The sequence below is a fragment of the Nelumbo lutea genome, chromosome 2, assembly GCF_056320005.1.
Source record: "Nelumbo lutea isolate HS-2025 chromosome 2, American lotus-T2T, whole genome shotgun sequence".
In the NCBI taxonomy this organism is placed as follows: Eukaryota; Viridiplantae; Streptophyta; class Magnoliopsida; order Proteales; family Nelumbonaceae; genus Nelumbo; species Nelumbo lutea.
In genome coordinates, this window is record NC_142685.1 from 11,214,261 (window position 1) to 11,232,757 (window position 18,497).

An 18,497-nucleotide genomic window follows, 5' to 3' on the forward strand; every position below is an offset into this window, starting at 1 on the left:
AATTATTTTTTTTATTTTTACTTTTTTAGCTGGTATTTTTAAACTTTTATCATTTTATGCATTTTTGTGTAGGTGTTTATTATCTTTTTGAAAATTTTATCACTTTCTTGTGTTTTTTTTTTACAATTTTTTACTTTTTCTATAAGATATAATTTTTGAAATTTTTATCATTTTATGTATATTTGCAATTTCTGTTTTTATCCAATCTCTATATTTTTCAAGTTTCTTTTGTTAATTGTCAATGTTTTTTTTTCTAATTTCTGTTTTTTTATATTTTTCTATTTTCTACGATCTATAATTTTTTCTGTGTTTTTTGTTACTTATTTGCAATTTCGGTGTTTTTTCTATAGTTTTAGGTGTTTTTCTACAATTTTTGTTTTCTGATTTTGCTTTCAATTTCTATAGTTTTTTTTTTTATTTTTTGTAATTTCTGTCTTTCTATATATTTTATATTTGAAAATATTTTTTGAACATTTTCATTTTTTTCATGTTTTTGTAGTTAAAATATTAAAATATATAGGTCTATATTTTATATTTTTCTATGAAGGGTAAAATGGTAACGTGTTAAGTCCCGTTAGTCTGTTTAACGGATGGTGGGTTTTGGACAATTTCCCTATATATTTTTTTGCATTTAGACACATATATAAAGCTCTTATATATGTATAAATATACTATATGTCTACATATATTTTATCTTTTTTAATATTTTTAATTATGATGTCACAGTCTGAACCGTTCAATCCGAACGGTCGAACCGGTGACTCGTGACCCGGAGGCAAAACGGTTCGGTCTCCGGGTGGTCGGTTTTTAAAACATTGATATGTAGTATGCATTACGCAGAAAACAAACATTAGTGGAAAACTATGCCCTTTGATTGCACGTAAAATATTTGTGGAAAACAAACATTTTCCAGAAACTGAATCCTAATTGTTGGAAAATGGCGTTCATTCTGATTTTCCGTTAGACTCTCGGCCAACAGCAACAAATGACATTTTGAGTTGGATTCAAGCAAAATCATTCGTTTTCCCAGCCTAGTAGCCTGCAAATCAACAGAGTCAGAGATAGGCCGATTATACATCCATCGTTTCTCGGTTGGAAGTTGGACCTCGGCCTTTCTCGGACAAGCTCGCAAGTCGAAAACGAAACTAGACGAAAGAATCAAAAGGATGGAAGGTGTTGGTGGCAGCAGTGATGGTGGTCCATGTCACTCTTCTCCCACCATCACCGTCCATGTTAAGTTCAGTGGAAGATCCATACCGATCTCCATCTCCCCAGACTCCACCATTAAAGACCTGAAATCTCTCATCCAACCTCTAACCAATGTCCTCCCCAGAGGACAAAAGCTCATATTTAAAGGTCCCCCCCTCTCGCTCCATGGCCATACCCTAATCACAAATTGTTAGCTGATTTTTTTTTTTTAAATTTATTTTTCCTGTATCAGGGAAGATCCTGGAGGACACAATGACGTTGACGTCAGCGGAACTGACGAGTGGTTCGAAGCTCATGCTCATGGCTTCTCAAGGTTTACATCAAGGGGTATCAATTCTTTCTCCTCCTTATTCTTGTCCATATCTCAAACTTGCTTGTTGAGTCTGTTTTCAACTAGAGATTCAATTCAATGCAAATGAGCAAAACTACTGCAATTTTGAACTCGGAGCCTCTTATTATAATCTTATGTATCATTCCATTCCTTCTTTTTAGTCTTTTTCTTATATTTTCTATGTCTATTTTTTTTATACAAAGGATGGTCCCGTCACCAAAAATGCCTCTTTGCCATCCAATTTGAAGAGAACAGTTGATACTAATCGAACAGTGTATGAGAAGATTAAGGCGCCTTTGGATAAAAGCCAGTGGGAGCGTTGGAAGCTTACTGGAGTTATAGCTTTGTCAGGATCTGAGCTAAAGGTATAAGCATTGCTCTTAGCCTTTTAAAAACAGTTCATCATTAGAAAGAAGTGTTTGCAACTCCATAGTTGCAGCACATTTGCATGTATTAAATTTTTAATTGATGTCTTATGTTTTATTGGTCTTGCCCATTTTCTTCCTTTTTTTCCCTTTTTTTATGAGCTGAAAGACATTCTACTAGTATGAATAATTCAAAGTGTGAAACACAAATAAGTAGATAAATAAAATAAAAAAATGACTGAACAAAGAATAATGTTTAAACAACTGAACCTGCATTAGATTCTCTTAACTACTGAACTGCTACACTTGTACTGTACATGATTTGGACGATGACAACTGTAAATTAGGCAGTTAATACTAAGCTATCTCTGGTGTAAGGTCACCATCACCATGAACAGTAGTGTTTCTTGATCAATCCACAGAATTTTCAACCAGAAAATCTCACTAGCACAGCCAAGTTGAATGCAACCAAAACACCATGAAGAAGATGAGAACTGGAGCATAGTTACCAAATATTTTAGAAATAATGGTTCTGCTGAATGACACTGGAGAATCTATTTTGCATTGTTATGCTCCTTTGATTATGTCTGATGGTAATTTTTTTATGCTTCTGATTGTTTTGAGCAAATCCTGCCACCCTGTTTGGTTATCTTTTGAGTTTAATTTCTATCCCTTTTTCGTCTCTCAATATCTCTGGACTTCTTATTAATCTGTTTCCATAAACATCAAATACCTTTGTCCAATCAGCTTCCTTGCTGTCCTGTGTTGGAACATATTACTGAGTACTTGCGCAAATAGGAGATTTCAACTCTAATAGAGGCACCAACAGAAAGAAAACCTTATATTAGTTAAAAGAAACAATGTGATAGGCTCAGCCTAAATTGAATGTAATCACACATTCACACTTTATAACTATCCAGGTGTAATTGACATGATCAATTATCTGGACTTTTCAAATAATGACTTATTTCTTGGCTTGAGATTTGAAGCAAAGTTGTACTAGGGATCCTTGAAAATCCATTTAATTTCCTAGTTTGAGATATGAACCAAACCATTCTATATTAGTTATGCATAACACAAGAGATGTGGGTGGTTCATTCTTAGATGTGGGTAGTTCAATGCAGTGTGGTTCAATGCAGTGGACAGTCCATACAAGAGATGCATAATACAAGCAAAGTTGTCCATCATTTGGACAGTCCACATCCATGTGCGAAATTATGTGTTGTCCATTCTTAGATGTGGGTAGTTCAATGCAATATAGGCATATCATGGGCTCCTACATCACTTGTAGAGGACCTAACCTTTGTCACTTCTTACACAAAGTGACTTCTATCACAATTGCTCATCGCATCATTTGTCCTTAAAAAAACATTTCATACTTACTATTGAAAACAATCATAACTATTCAGGAATCAAGACCTTCCTAATTTGATTTAATGTCTTTATGTCCATTGTGTCCTATATTTCTTGTGATAGTTTAAGATGTTACACCAACATAAAAAATAAATTACTTCATAATAACATCATCATATAATTTTGTTATCAATAGCAGAAATCAAAAGCATTTTATGTAAACAAAAATATGTATATACATGCAACCTTGCTTCTCAAGTTTTGAGAGGAAGAATCAGCCCCCCCCCCCAAAAAAAAAAACTACCAGGTTGACTAAAAAAAATACATATATGTTCATTACCATGCTAACAAGCTCACTTCCAGCCCCAGGTTTCTCTGCTAAGGAGTTGGCTGATCTTGGGTTCCAACTGAATGAGATGCTCATCCTCAACACCAAATATCTTTCTTCCCTAGAGTGATGCCTTAAAGTACCCAAGGGCCATCAGGTAGTGATGAGTTCCCTCCACCTGTATTGCCTCTAGGCAAAGGGGATATGCAAATCTTGTTCCTTGTAAAAGAGATGACATCTCTGCCCTTACAGCTGTTGCTTCTTCAATAGGCCAGAGTCGCCAGACCATGCAGCAATCACCTATCCCATTCACATGTGAGCTCTGTTCTGAATGAACTTGGATTTCCTAGAGAGCAGCTGTCAGAGTTGGAGTCTTACCTGACTTGTGGCTGGGAGTCCATTCCTTTGTCAGTGGTTTCCTTTTCAATACATTTCCCCTCTTTTTTTTTTTTTTCCTTGTCATGCCAGGACTTCTCCAAATATAGCCTAAAAAATCCCACTGATTTTAAAGGCTTCCAGTAACCTCCCTGGCAAAAGGAGCAACAATCTAACTGTTATTGTACCTTTGATTTCCATGTTGTTGGAATTAGAAATCTTATTCTTTCTTCTTGTAAATTGAAACTTGGAAGATCATTCCTGATGGGGTATGGGAATGTGGAGCTTCTGCACGAGTACTGGACATCAGCAACAATTCTATCCGTGAAATACCAGTCAAAATCAGCGTTTTAAGTTCCTTGCAGGTAACACTTCCTGATCCTACTCATTTCTAGTTTGGTTGATTTTTGTTTCTTGAAAAAGCTTTTTCTTACATACTTTAGAGACTCAAAACCCCTTACCCTTGTTGATCCAGAAACTCCTCCTGAATGCAAATGATATATTGGATGAGTACATTTCCTGGGAAGGCATAACATCTCTGAAGTCTCTAACTGTTCTTTCCCTAAGCCAAAACTAGTAAGTAGTTTATTGTCCTTTACAGTGTTCACCTGGTCCTTGTCATATTGACAACAAAATCATATATTACTTACAATGATGCATCCAAAGTTTACGTTAATGGTGAGATATGATATAAGATACGACCACAATAGCATATATACAGTAGAATAAGTCTTTCCAACTGGAAATGAGGGCATGAACTTTTACAATTCTAAAACAGTACAAGTATGTATACACCATAGAGGGCCAGCTAAGGTTGAAACATTAAGGAATCAACTAGGGCTACATAGAGCACCACTAATTGGTTTTGCAAAATTATATAATTGTTCCCTGTTTTGTAGCTTGCTAACTCTAATATAGACAAGCATGGAGAGCCTGAGTGACGTATGAAGGCCCTATTGGAACTGACTCTACTGAGATGCAACCTCTGGATCCCTTGTAGGATTTAATGATTGGTAGAACTTCTTTGGACCTTTGTCATTGAATATGGCTCAATTAGAGGTCCATAGCAAGGTTTAAAAGTTTAAATACCTTATCTCTTGTTACTCTGATTTAGTTATCCCTGTTGCACATTGGATTTGGAAATAAGCTCATAATCTCTCCATATTATGGTGTAAGTAAGCTTTTAACTCAGGCTGCATTTGTTTTCGGTGTAAATGAGAACCGGGGTAAACTTTAAACCCTGGTTTGATTTTGCTCGCATTTGTTTTCAATGTAAGTTGTACATCGAAAATCAATGTAAACTCCACTCACGGTAGAGTTTTACATCGACAATCGATGTGAAGACAACATTGATTTTATCGGTGTAATTTTTTCCACACACTGACATACCTTTTTCTCTTTACAACAGTTCACTATTTAAACCGATCGATGTACTTTTACATCGATCAAAACTTTACACCAAAAACAAACACAGCCTCATAAAAGAAGAAAGTAAGGAAGGGAAGAAAAAATAAAGACAATGATTTCTTCTTTTTGGTTTCTCTTTCCTTTTTTTTATCAATAGTACAATCAAATAGTGTTTCATTGCTGCAATCAGATAAAGTGAAAGATGGAATGTAGATGCACTTTGTTTAGTGTAAATGTTCTATGAACTATGTGCTGAACTTACTTGATCTTATCAGTTTAAATTACTACTTTTCTCTTTTTGTTCCTTTTTTTACTGGTATTTGCATGTGCCTCTACATTCGAGTGAATTTGTTACATACCCTTCAAATGTTATATTTTTCCCCATAAAGGACCATTACCCTACTATATGTGATGTTGGGAGGGGTGGACTGGGTACAGATCTAACTTCCAGCATTCATTGCACAAAGTGGCTGTTCTGAGGCTCAAACCTATCTTCTCACACTTCTCAGTCCAAAGTTTTACCATCACTTTCACACCAAGAAATTTTCAGTTGTTACTGTGCTGATACTCCTTCCATACTGCCCAGATTCACTGGATAAATTTGTTTCAATCCTAGCATAAAAAAACTGGTTCATTTCAAGCCAATTGATAAAAAACTAATAAAAAACTGAACTTTACATAGATAAATAGACCCTGCCAAAAAAAAAATCACACAGATGCACTAAAAATCTAAAACTTCATAACAAGTAGGCTCAAAGAGGCAGTTACCTGCCAAAGAGCATTATCTGATTCCCCACTCATGTACCAATTTTCCATATAGAGATAGATAGAATCCAGACTGAAACATTACTCTCTCAAATGAGAGAGTACATTTAACATGCATAGAATTTTTTTAAACTACCCTTAGCTTGCAATTTTGTATCATCATCATCATCATCCCTGCCTTATCTCAACTATATGGGATTGGCTACATGAGTCCTGTTTCACCAATCTATTCTATTTAAAGCTTGCAATTTTGTATATTTACATTAAATAGCATGTTAAAATTCCAACATTAATCAAGTGACATCATTGTAATTTTATGTTTTTAATAGTTATAAAAGGGCACAGTAGGTCCAAGTTTGTGGTTTATGGATACTGATGCAAAAAACCTAATTAACATAAAGGGAACAAATATGAAACTCAAAAATTCTAGCGGGTAAAGATAAATTGAGTGAAAAGAAGGGGAAGAAGGGCATTTTTTGCATAAAGTGCCACTCTCCGCATAAGCTACAAAACGGAGCGTTAATTGACAGCTCGTCAAGTGGCATGACTGCCAGCTTTTTTTATCAGTTGCCAGATAAAAGCTGGCTTGTCTCTCCGCATAGGTCCATTATACATTGCTTCCAGAGTGGCCCCTTCCAAAACAATTGCTAGCTCTGGCTGTCCATATATATATAGCCTCATTTCTTTGGCTGATATCCACCATGTACATCAGTTTGGCCTTTTATCACAAATTAATTCAAATGCATTTCCCTTTCTCAATCCAAAAGATTTTTCTGGTTATTATGGGCTATGTTGGGTTGATAGAATGCTGCTTTTCCTTCATGGTCAGACTGGAAGAAGAATCTGAACGTCAATTATTTGGATTAAGTTGGGAGTTTTCAGTAAGTTTTTACTAATATCATTTGAAAATAGTGGGAGTCGATATTAATTTATCTCAGTAGCAATGGGTTTTTGAAGTAGGTGTTTAACAAATTTCTCGTTTTTTGGCTGCTATCTGACTTCTGAGTCTCGAGTTTTGTTCACAATTCTCTAGGGAAATATACGCTTCTAAAGTCTTGCTATTACTAAAAATGAAAAAAAAAAAGAAAAAAAAAGACCAGAAATATCATATTGTTATTCTTCACTGGTTGTGGTTATGGTAATTTCTTTGGGATTCTTAAACTTCATTTATTTGTTTTTCAATAGTTGTATGCTTCCATTCTCATGGGTATTATATTTGATTTCAAGTCATGTCAACTTAAAATCCAATAAACTTCCACACCCCTCAAACAAAAAAAAAAAAAAAAAAAAAAAAAAAAAAGAAAGGACATATTTGAATTGATCTACCAGCAAGCAATCAGATAATATTTCCTAGTAGTGCAGTATCTACCTACCATCAACCATCTTATTCCAGTTTCTCATAGAGTAATGTCTTTTTTATGAAAATTTTATGTGGACTAATTATGTGGCATTACATAATTCCACAGCTTGACTATTTTGCCTTCATCATTGGGTGCTTTAACATCTTTGAGGCAACTTTTTATTGCAAACAACAAGCTTGCAAGCTTGCCAGATGAAATAGGACTTCTGGTGCATCTTCAAGTCTTGAAGGCAAGCAAAAATAGGTATTATTTTCAATATTGTAATTATTACATTGAAGTTTTAGAGTGGCACTTTGTGCAAAAAATGCCAAATGTTAGGTCTATATCTACTCCACTCCTCCCAAGCCGTTGGATAGTCAACATTGAAGTTTCTCTTTGCATGAGTTACTTGCATTCTTGTTCTTTGTTCTTTTTTGGTGTGCTAGTTGTTCTTGTGGGTTTGTGCTTGTGCATGTACGACTTTGTGCACACTGACACATGTTGTTTGGAGTGGGGAGCATGTGGGGACATGATTGTTGAAGATATGGTTTAAATTGTCAAAGCCATGGCCAACTCATGCATCAAAACTGTTCACTGTACTTTTACTAACGAGTGACATTATTCTATGTGCTGGCAGGTTAAGCTCCATTCCTTCTTGCATAGGGAATTGCAAAGATCTGATTGAGGTGGTATTTTGATGTAATCTCTTTTAGTGTTCTTTTTAACTATTAATTATAAAAGAATGGATATAAGTATTTCCGATGGAAATATTTCCAAAGCAGCTATAATCTTATAATGTTGATCATGCTTGTGATATGGTGCAGGTTGATCTTTCCTCAAATCTTCTAGTGGAGTTGCCAGAGACATTTGGAAATTTACAAAAATTAAAGGTATGTCTACCTCTTTCCTCCTAGTTTCCCCTCCCTTTTTCATCTAGATTTCGTCTGAGGAATGTATAGGGAACAGTTTCCATTTAAATGCTCACATTGATGCGTTCATGGAGAACTTAGTCCTTGCAGGTAAATAGGAATGTCTAATAAAATAATACTTAAATAGTAAAATTATATTGAAACATAAATTTAAGATTTATGGAAGGCAGCAAGATCTGCTGTGGTATGGACTATATGGGAGGAAAGAAACCAAAGAATTTTCTTTGAAAAAAGCAAATCAAAGGAGGAAGTCATTGAAGCCATAAAAATCAGAACTGCACATTGGGTGATGACCACGGAATTATTCAAAAACTTCTCCACAAATGACATTATAAGGAACCGGACTGAAGTGGCACAAACAGATGTAACTAAACTTTGATGGGAGTTGCTTTGGCAACCCAGGAAGGGCAGGTATAGGGGGTGTGCTTAGAAATCACCAAGGAGAAGTTGTGGCATTTTTCTCAGGACCAATAGGTATTGGTGACTCAATTCAGGCTGAATCTCTGGCTCTCCTAGATTAAAGCTGGCTGAGTAAATTGGAGTAACAGATTTAGAAAATGAAGGAGACTCACTACTGGTCATTTCTTGGTCTAAACAAATCACATCAGCACCTTGGAAGCTCAAATTTATCTATAGGGAAATTGACATACTTGCAAGGAGGTTCAACTCTCAATTTGGTTGGGTAAAAAGGACTGCAAATGGTTTGGCGGATACACTAGCAAAACAGGGGGCAAATAGATCTACCTTGTTCTGGGCAGAACTGTAATTGTTTGTATGTGTTTGTAGCTTGGGTCATTGCAGTGCTGAAACCAAACTCTTGTAATTCAATATATTTCTGATCTTAATAAAAGTCTTACTGATAAAAAACATAAATTTAAGATTTATTTGTTGTCATGTGAATGAAATCTATATTCCCAACACTAAGTTCTAAAAGCAACAGATTACTGTTATAAAGGATACTTAGACTAATTCCCCTTTTATGATAGTCAGCAAACAAGAGAGAGTTCTAGGTGGGATTCAGATAGCTGGATATAGTAGGGAATTGGCATTTCAGTTAAGGTTTCCTACTGCCAAAGAAAGTTCTCTTTCTCCCTTGTTCTCATGAAGCACCCCTTTTTTCTATAAGTAAAAGGTTTGGTACTCATAAATAGGAGCCAAATCACCCCAATAAAGAATTATACATGGTCAAGAAATTGACCCATTCACAAGAAGGGGGGAACGAGGGCAAAAAATGTAAAATGAATAAAAATTATACAGAGCATCATTAGTTTCAAGTAAAGCCTCAATGGTTCTCTCTATCATTTCCATCAGGTTTCCATGGTTTAGTGGGTCTCTTAGATACTGGTGTTCCTTTTTCATACCAAGGCATTAAAAGAACGTAAAGGTAAATTTCACACTAATATATTTTGTTGACCCTGATACTGATAAAAATAGGGGGTTAATTACTTAGTTATATACCCTGAAGTTTGAGCAAGCCAATGTTTTAAAACACAGAGGTGTGACGTGAGGCGTTCCACTACCTAGAGGAATGAGGCATAGTTCAGAATGCAAGAGGCGTAAGCCTCCTTAAGAGGAGGGGGGGTTAGGAACTTAGGAGGAGGAAGGGGGGATCTCATTTTTTCTTTATTTTTAATAAAAATCTTTTATATTAAGAAGAATAAAGACGCATAACATTAGTTGAAAGGGGGCCTTGTCGAAGAGGAGGTGAGCGAACGAGACCCCCTAACTCAAAATAAATAAATAAAAAAAAGGGCTGCATCGAAAAGGGGGCGGGGGTCTGGGGGGTGAAGCCCCCCAGTCAAAGGGGCAGGGGGCAAACTACTTTCATTCCCCTTATCTTTTCTTCCCTTCCCTTATCTTTTCTTTTCTTCCCTTCCCTTTTCTTTTCTTTCCTTTTCTCTTTTTTTCTTCTCTTTCTTTTTCTTTCCCTTCCCTTCCCTTTCTTTTCCTCTCCTTTCCTTTCCTTTCCTTTTTTTTTTCTTTGTTCTTTTTTTTTTTGTCTTTTTATATAAGATGTCCATGAGATGCATGAGGCGTACGCCTCTAGCACGCCTCATGAAAAAAGCGCATGAGGCGTACGCCTCTAGCACGCCTCATGAAAAAAGCACATGAGGCGTACGGCTTAGAGGTGTCAGTGCCTTTGGCATACGCCTTAGGGCCTTTTGGGAACTCCTCGCCTGGAGGCGCGCCTCCAAGTGTATGCCTCCCACGCCTTTTAAAAAACTGGAGGAAACTACTTTTATATACCCTGTAGTTTCAAAAACTACTTACATATACCTTTTGAGATGGTCCCACGAGACATAAACAAGCCTTCCGTTAACAAAACATTTAGTCATTTGTAGCTATCATTAAAGTTTTTCGTAATCCTAAGTTCACCCTTTTATTTTGAAAACACTGTTGATCTTCTTCTTCAAACTTCTCAACCTAAGCAACCCCCTGCAATCATAGAGTATATCTGAACTGTCCAAGAGACCAAGTCATATTGGTAATGGATTGGCAAAATCCAAAACCCAAACAGTCCCTCAAAACAGTGTTCGACAACCCAAATAATGGAAAAGAAAAGACACTCCACAGCGTTAACAACCCAGCAAGAACAGGAACCTTCATCACCTCAACTTATCCAAACCCAGATCTTGTTTTGTCAAAATCGACTACCCACTTGTTTTGCCAAACCTTCATCACCCAGATCTTGTTGCTCAAACTTCTTAATTCCAAGGAAGACTATCAACCACTGATGACACTTGACAGCCATGGTTTCTGGAGGATGAGCATGAGAAAGTACCTAAGAAGCACCACCAAGAAGAAGATCAGTTGCAGAGCTGTAATGAAATGGGGCTCGTTCATTACCATAATTGAAGGGAGATTCAAGAAAGTGGTTGCTTAAAGTGGAAGTCAGCCATTGGAAGTAACAACCAACAAGAGAAGAACCATAGGAAGGGAAAGCTCGACGAATAATTGAACCTACACCAAAACCACCCTCTATAAACACCTCCACTGGTCAATAATGGAGGTGATGGAAGGGAAAGGAAATTAAAAAAAAAAAATCCTTTTTCTTTTGTTTAAGAGAATATTCGCCAGTGTTAACCTCTGGTTGAGATTTCAGTTTCGGTGGAGTTTTTTGGAGCTGAAGTACGAGTCATTGGTTGGTTTGATAAAAGACGTACCCAGATTACAGCTAAAGAATGAGTTGCTGGTAAAACATAATTCTGATGGGAGGTTATTTTTCACATGAATGAAAAAAGAGCAGTTTTACAAACTGACAGAACACATCAGTTGTTTTTTCTCGTTTCTTGTCTCGAAGTTACAATTTTTTGTGAATATGGAGCCACCCCGAGCATTTTAGGTATTGGCTCTCCTGCCCATTGGGTTTGCTATTTCAAGGATACATCTGAGGTTAGAGTTTTGGTGCTAATAGCACAGAAACAGCAACAAATGTGGGACTGAGAAGGAAGAAACAAGGAATCCCATGGCTGTCTTATTCTTTTTGTATTGAAAGAGCCGACATATTTTGAAAATTTAATGAACAGTAAAAGGACACTTTTGTCCTTTATGTTATATCTATTAGACTTAATGTTTGAAAGGACAACAGGGTATATGTAAATTGTTTTTGAAACTACAGGGTATATATAAGTAGTTTCCTCAAATCTCAGGGTATATATAATTAATTATCCCAAAAAATGCCAAGCTGATCCTGACTCCTGAGTTTTGTCATTTGGCATTGGTCCCTAGCATATCTACTGCCTAAAGATTCTGTTCTGCAAGTCTTAGTTTTGCAAAAAAAAGGTGGCTGTTGTTTGAGGCCATCCTTGAAAAATGATCCTTGGACCAACATCGCAATTTCCAAACGTTTATGTACTTGTTTTAGAAAATCATGTCTAACCTGATTGAGCTCTCATGTCAACATAATCAACCACTTTAAGTATAAGCCAAAACAATTTTATTTTCCTAGAATAATTTGGGCAACTTGTCAGAGTTTTTTTACACAATCTCATATCAGCTGCTAAAAATAACACCAACTAGGGACTCAGTCTCATCAGTTCCCCTGATGCAAGGATCTTCTTAAGTAGGTGTTCTTCCTACCTATGGGCAATGAATAATGATGATCTCTTTTGTTGCTATTCTATTATAGACGGATTTTTCAACTTTCAAGCTGCATTGAATATTTTCCATCCTCTTAATTGGAACAATAGTCCCATTCTTTGTCATAGGCTTTGCATCTCAGCAACAATGGACTCAAATCCCTCCCATCTACACTATTCAAAATGTGCTCTGAGCTGGCAACACTGGATCTCCATAACACAGAAATCACAATCGATCTCTTACGACAGGTAGTAGCTTGTATTTCCTTTTTTTTATCCTTACCTAAACCTTGTTGGAGCCCTTTGTGTTTGCACACGTTCTAATTATATCTTAATGACAGTTTGAAGGTTGGCAAGGTTTTGACGAGCGACGTCGATCAAAGCATCAGAAACAACTGGATTTCAGTGTTTGGCGTTCTGCAGGATTTGATGAAGGTGCAGATAAAAACTGAGAGCCCTTACTGTTTGATTGGATTATGCAAAGAAGGTAAAACATGCATTTTTTTTTGGTAAGCAGCAGGAATGGAAATTGAGAATGTCCTCCATTCTCTCTATTTTCCTTGCCTAAGCACGTGTGATAGAAGGCTTCACTTCCCCTGCATTTTAGGGTTACAATGCAAACTTATCAAATCTTGGAAGCAGAGTACCAAAAAAGAATCTTGGAATAAAAAAGAAATTGAATAAAAAAGGGGGGGTAAGGCTTCACTTCCCCTCCATCCTCTCTATTTTCCTTGCCTAAGCACATGTGATAGAAGGCAAGTTGAATTAGTGTGATTGACATATGTGAAATAGTCAATAAAACAAAAGATAAAGAAGATGATGTTGGTTAAAAATTATTATCACGACGACGATGATGAGTTGGTCACCATCCACTTTGCTTCACATCTTTGAGCCTCTAGAGATGAGGATGTCTCCATATGCTACAGTCTGCTCAACCCTAATCTGGTCATAGGTTGCAAGAACTGCAAAACAACCAATCAAAAGGCATCTTAATTAGTTCCTCGTCCCATCGAGACAATGTGGTGGTATTACTTCTATCACTGTCCGTCTAGTTATAAAATTAAGACATGCATGATCGCAAATGATGACCGGAAGTAATTCATTTGTCAATACCACAGATTTGGTAGAAGAGCTGGGATGCCTTTGTTCTGTCCATTCCAAAGACAAGCTGGTTGAGAGATTCGGCCTGAGGAGCCCCGGGCGTGTCGAAATGCGCCTTCAGGTGTCTATGCACAGCAAAATCCCCAGACGGCCCAACGATTAGTTTTGATTGAGAATGAATTTGGCATAGAATACCATATCTGAAGTCTGAACAAATGCTGAGGCAATTGACTAAAACATAGGTTAAGGGAGTTACTTCCTGATCGAGTCAGTGATCTTGTCAATGGTGTGAGCAACAATTGGATATTGGGTTGGGGTGGGTCCAGTTTCTTCCAATAATTCTGCAATAAAAACTCAAACGGGATCGTGCACTGCCATTTGTTTCTTAAGAAATTAGGCCTACTTACTACTACTGACATAGCCTAAGTAGCGCAAAGTCACAAATCGCTATTGCTACGAAGAGCAGACGAGTTACTTTACCGAAGTCAGGAGTGGGTCCATTTTCCGACAGTTTTCTCAGCTTGAAACTTGGTTCAATTGGCTGCCACGGGTTCTCCTCAACCACTGGTTCAAGGCCACTCCCGTTATGCCTGGGTGAAGAATGTGGCCTTTTCTGGTGGGATCTGTTCATAAGCATTGGGTTTCTTACTCAAAACAAATCAATGAGGTTGCCTTGTCATTCTATGAACTAACGAGATACAGTAGCCAAAGATATGATGCAGTAAAGTCATTCTTGAGTTGAAAGATCAGATTCCTGTTCCATGTCTACTATTTGAAAATTCATCAAATACCAATGTAATTAAGTTCAGTACTCTACAAACCTTCCTGAAGGCAGTTGGAAATCACGACTTGATGAACCATATCTAGATGCAGAGCTGGGGACTGATTCTGCTTTGTCTCCTGTAATTCCACATGAAGCAAAGACGTGAATTTTTATTTTTTTATTTTTTATTTTTCGGGAGAATGCTAAGGTATTCTTTTACTAAAAAAGAGAAAAAAAAAAAGAAAAAGAAAAAGATGAGAGGGGATGCCAAAGAATTAAAAAAAAAAAAAAGAGGTGCAGATTCCTACGTACCCGAATTTCTCGGTGTGACGAAGTTGGCCTCGCTTATTGGCACTTCCCCGTAAGGAATATTGGTTCTTGGCCTCAGCCTCTCTATGCAGTCTTCCCTTGGCAAATCAACGTTGCCAAGGTGAGCTCTTAGCTTCTCTATGGAGGCTTCCCATGGCACTTCGATATTGTCAAAGTCCACCCCTTTTTCTTCTATCGAGACTCGAGGCGGTTGAGAGCCAACTTCACTTTGAAAATCTTCAGTAGGCTTCGCATATATATAAATCGTTTATAAGAACCGCAGTAATGTCTTGCATCCACGGGAAACTTGAATCAATACTAAGAATTAGTTACAGAGGCTTACTACATTCAGGAGATTTTGATTAAATGTTCTCTCTGTTCGAGATGATGATGGTTCTGTTGGATGGGGTAGTGAGTTCCTTGCTGCAAAAAGGACTAGCAACTTAACTACTCTTATCTTCAATGATTAGGATTTCAGAAACAAATACGAGAAGACTCTTAACCGGAAGGTGAATCATGGGCAGGTCGAAGCTGATTAAATCTCAGCCATTGCTCCAGAAGAGGTGCAGGGTAATGGACTTGTCTGGTCCCTTTTGCTGCAAACCCGGAAAGGAGGGCGACAGGCGGCAGATCCATGAGTTCGGTTATCTTCAAGGAGAAACTAGGATTCATGTGCTGCGCAAAACATGGAACAAGAAAACATTGTCATCAATAGAAATTAATTAACCGAAATTACCCTATCAAGAAAATATTTAGAAACATGGTAATATTTGTCGCTGTGGTCTGCATACCCTTCTATGCAATGGCTATTGTTAAGTCATTAAACACAAAATAGATTAATCAACTGGAGTCATTCTAAGCCTGTGGACTATGGAGTATGGAGTCTACCAGCATGACCTTCAACATGGCCATGTACCAAAGCACCATGAAACAAGTTTATCTGCGTGGTTTCACTAATGACTACCCATGCTTCAAAACAAGTAAGTTCAAATTTCTCTTGTAACCACCGTAAAATGATTTCCTATTCGAGTACAAAAGTTTAGTGACAGACCTTCCTCTTTCCTCCTATTCTGGACACAATGTCGGAGGGGTTTTGGAGCCAAGATTGGAACAGTTGACCTGGGATGATGGTTTGCTCGTAATCCATAATTAGAGAAACTGATCTTTTCCTTGATTTCCGTTTTTTCGGGCCTTGCCTTTGTTCATCATGTTGGGGCGGCTGTCGTAGATGCATACTCATTTATTGGATGACGAACACAATGGTTATATATGAAAGCAGTGTGCAGATTAAATTACCTGGCATTCTTCCGCCCTGCATTCATTAGATGGTTGTTTCTCCTGAGGTTCTCGATGCTGGTCTTGAATATTATCATCTGCAGGAGATGGGACCAGAGGATAATTGAGTCGTCTATGGTGATTGAGTGATCCAAGATATTGGCAAGTCATGAGGAATCATGCATTTTCCTACACTATTAAACCTTGATGAGGCTCCTTCGGAGGGGAGGGTATAAGAGTAACTGGAACTTGTGACAGCTCTCGTGGGGTGAAATTCAAATACGTCTCTTCTTCCCCTTCAGCATCGAACCTACAGAAGTGGATGAATAGTTGGTTACAAAGCTCATGCATGTCATCGCCAGTTCGTTTTATTTTAACTTAGAAGTAAAGAAAAGAATGTGGGATTTGGAGTCTTACCTCTCAAATCGATTATAAGGATCCGTATCAATATTGTTAGGGTCTAATAAGGTGATATTAGCAGCGTCGGCTGATGAATAAGGGAGGGAAAGGAGAGGATTATGTATAGATCGATGTTCACCAAAAAAAAAGGTTGTTGAATCAGTATATCCATATCTATGCATGCGTGTTTGCAGATATCGGCGATGCATGCATGAATGAATGTGTCATAACTAGGTATAACATTCCTCAATAAAAAACATAACTAACAAATAAATAAAGGACAACGGGAGACCTTGATGGTGGTGTTGACAGAGATCGTCCCCCCTGGCATTGTCGTCAACAAAAGGATCGCCCACATCATCCAATCGCTGCACACTCAAAATAAATAAAATAGAGATAAAAGGGTTACAAGGATCCCCATCCAATGGCAGATATCACTCTCCTATCTCCCCTCTTAGATAAACCCTAGAAACACAAAATAAATGATTATACTCCCTAAAGGCAACTAACAGTCGCCAGGTGCGCAATAATTCAGGTAATCAGTTGTGAACTTGAAATGGTCTGAGTTGGTATTGGACGTGAAAGTCATGTGAACCACGACTGAGCGATATCTGCATCTGCACTCATTATTATCAGTGAAATCAGGTTTGCTACCTTCAAAACTTCCATTGTCCTCAGTCTGTAGGGATGATAAAATTCCTTGTTTAATTCTAAAACATTTGTTTAGCCAACAAGATGAGCAGCAGTTTGATTTGTGATGATGCTTATTATTTGCTTATTCTCCATGTCTGGGATTCAAGTGGCGTTTTAGTTTTAGCCAATTCCTGATACCATATATATTTTCGTGGCATACCATCGTAAAATATGCGGCCTGTTGGAATTTCATTTCGGTGGTTGTGTCGGAAAAGTGGAGGAAGTGCTCCATTTCGCCAGTTTCCATGTCTTCGTTAGCAGGCAATGTAACAGCTTCATACCTGCAATTTATATAATCAAAAGTTCAAACACGACTCTCTGGTTGCAAACTGTACTTCAAAGAAGAACTAACTAATAAACTAACTTCGCCTGGGATTTTCCTTTAGGGAGAACGGTTGGGTCTCGAACGGGTTTCACTTTCCATGCTTCATTGATCTCTACCTGCGGAGTCAAAATCAGAGAGAACTAAGAATCACCGGAATATATATAATAATATAATCTAAAACAATATTGAGCATATAATCAGTATACCAGTAGACGTGTAACATCATCTGTGAACAATAACAGAGAAGGAAAAAAACACGAATCAGATCAAGCTTTTTGGTGTATTTCAGACCAGCGCAATTGAACTGAACTAAGGGATAATGAAGAGGAAGTGAATTAAAAGCTTACCGTATAGTAGCTTGACCTTTCGCTCGTAGACGATTACCACTCCACCTGAAAACATGAAAGTATCGCAAATGAACTGAAAGAATTGTGTATGAGAATTGAGATTATTGAATCAAAATCGGTGGGATAATAGGAATTCATGTATCGGATTCTTACCCATGAGAATTCCAGAGAGCCTGAGGGCCATTGGAACTGACGGATTCAAAATCTCTTCACTGCAAAATGAAGATTAAGAAGCAAGCGGAAAAGAAAAAAGTTAAAGGAGAGAGAACAAATGACGTACGATGAGAACAAATCAACCATACAGAAGAAGAAAATGGGACGAAACAGAGAGAAAAAGCCTGACCAGATGGTGATGATATTGAGCTTGTCAAGCTTCCTCCTGTTGATCTTGGCGTGCATGGTCGCCGCCATCCTTAATGACAGAGTTCAAGGAAATCAGAGGATTTGCTTCGTTATTTCTATGGAAAGAAAACAAAAAAAATGTATAGAAAAGAAATATCAATCACCAGATCTGGCCCAGAGGAGCTTTTCTGGCTAGAAGATGGTGAGAGTAGAACATTTTGTTCTAATTTTTGGTTTCTTCTATCGTCTTTGTCTCTGCAACTAAATAACGCGTCTACTACAGATGATTCGATCAAGAATGAAGCGAAGAACACGAAGAAGCAGAAAAATTTATGTTAATTTTGAAACTCAACGAAAAGAAGAATAGAATTAAGCTGGAAAAGTAGCTCAAAAAATGAGAGCAGAGAACACATAACCAATTCTATATATATACATACACAGGGAGAACATCTGCTGACTAAA

General features: G+C 37.4%; 2 protein-coding genes across 2 annotated transcripts; one reads left to right on the forward strand and one right to left on the reverse strand.

Moving 5' to 3' along the window:
• Positions 1–836: 836 nt before the first annotated feature.
• On the forward strand, positions 837–13,349 carry LOC148868544 (LRR/ubiquitin-like domain protein). Its single transcript, XM_088972964.1, has 10 exons — positions 837–1,356; positions 1,442–1,536; positions 1,744–1,905; positions 4,216–4,326; positions 4,437–4,537; positions 7,600–7,737; positions 8,111–8,159; positions 8,298–8,363; positions 12,611–12,730; positions 12,823–13,349. The coding sequence occupies exons 1-10, from the start codon at positions 1,167–1,169 to the stop codon at positions 12,931–12,933; spliced, it is 1,143 nt and encodes a 380-aa protein (XP_088829090.1). The 5' UTR covers positions 837–1,166; the 3' UTR covers positions 12,934–13,349.
• On the reverse strand, positions 13,306–18,104 carry SYN1 (Rad21/Rec8-like family protein). Its single transcript, XM_088968769.1, has 20 exons — positions 18,037–18,104; positions 17,847–17,905; positions 17,694–17,738; positions 17,553–17,572; positions 17,386–17,462; positions 17,107–17,302; positions 16,839–17,007; positions 16,621–16,755; positions 16,347–16,416; positions 16,133–16,239; positions 15,951–16,027; positions 15,706–15,873; positions 15,158–15,329; positions 14,998–15,077; positions 14,658–14,901; positions 14,404–14,482; positions 14,063–14,205; positions 13,839–13,923; positions 13,595–13,707; positions 13,306–13,443 (listed from the first exon to the last, which is right to left on the reverse strand). Exons 1-20 carry the CDS (start codon positions 18,102–18,104, stop codon positions 13,361–13,363), a joined length of 2,190 nt encoding a protein of 729 aa, XP_088824895.1. The 3' UTR covers positions 13,306–13,360.
• Positions 18,105–18,497: the final 393 nt, after the last annotated feature.

What these genes read in the sequence shown, in the direction of transcription:
- LOC148868544 (XM_088972964.1), top strand. Translation starts at nt 1,167, where the DNA reads ATGGAAGGTGTTGGTGGCAGCAGTGATGGTGGTCCATGTCACTCTTCT. An exon ending in ACAAAAGCTCATATTTAAAG is followed by an intron (nt 1,357 to 1,441) that starts GTCCCCCCCTCT and finishes TTCCTGTATCAG; the next exon opens with GGAAGATCCTGGAGGACACA. An exon ending in TTGAAGGCAAGCAAAAATAG is followed by an intron (nt 7,738 to 8,110) that starts GTATTATTTTCA and finishes ATGTGCTGGCAG; the next exon opens with GTTAAGCTCCATTCCTTCTT.
- SYN1 (XM_088968769.1), bottom strand. Translation starts at nt 18,104, where the DNA reads ATGGCGGCGACCATGCACGCCAAGATCAACAGGAGGAAGCTTGACAAG. An exon ending in CTCAATATCATCACCATCTG is followed by an intron (nt 17,906 to 18,036) that starts GTCAGGCTTTTT and finishes TTCATTTTGCAG; the next exon opens with TGAAGAGATTTTGAATCCGT. An exon ending in GCAGGGCGGAAGAATGCCAG is followed by an intron (nt 15,874 to 15,950) that starts GTAATTTAATCT and finishes CATCTACGACAG; the next exon opens with CCGCCCCAACATGATGAACA.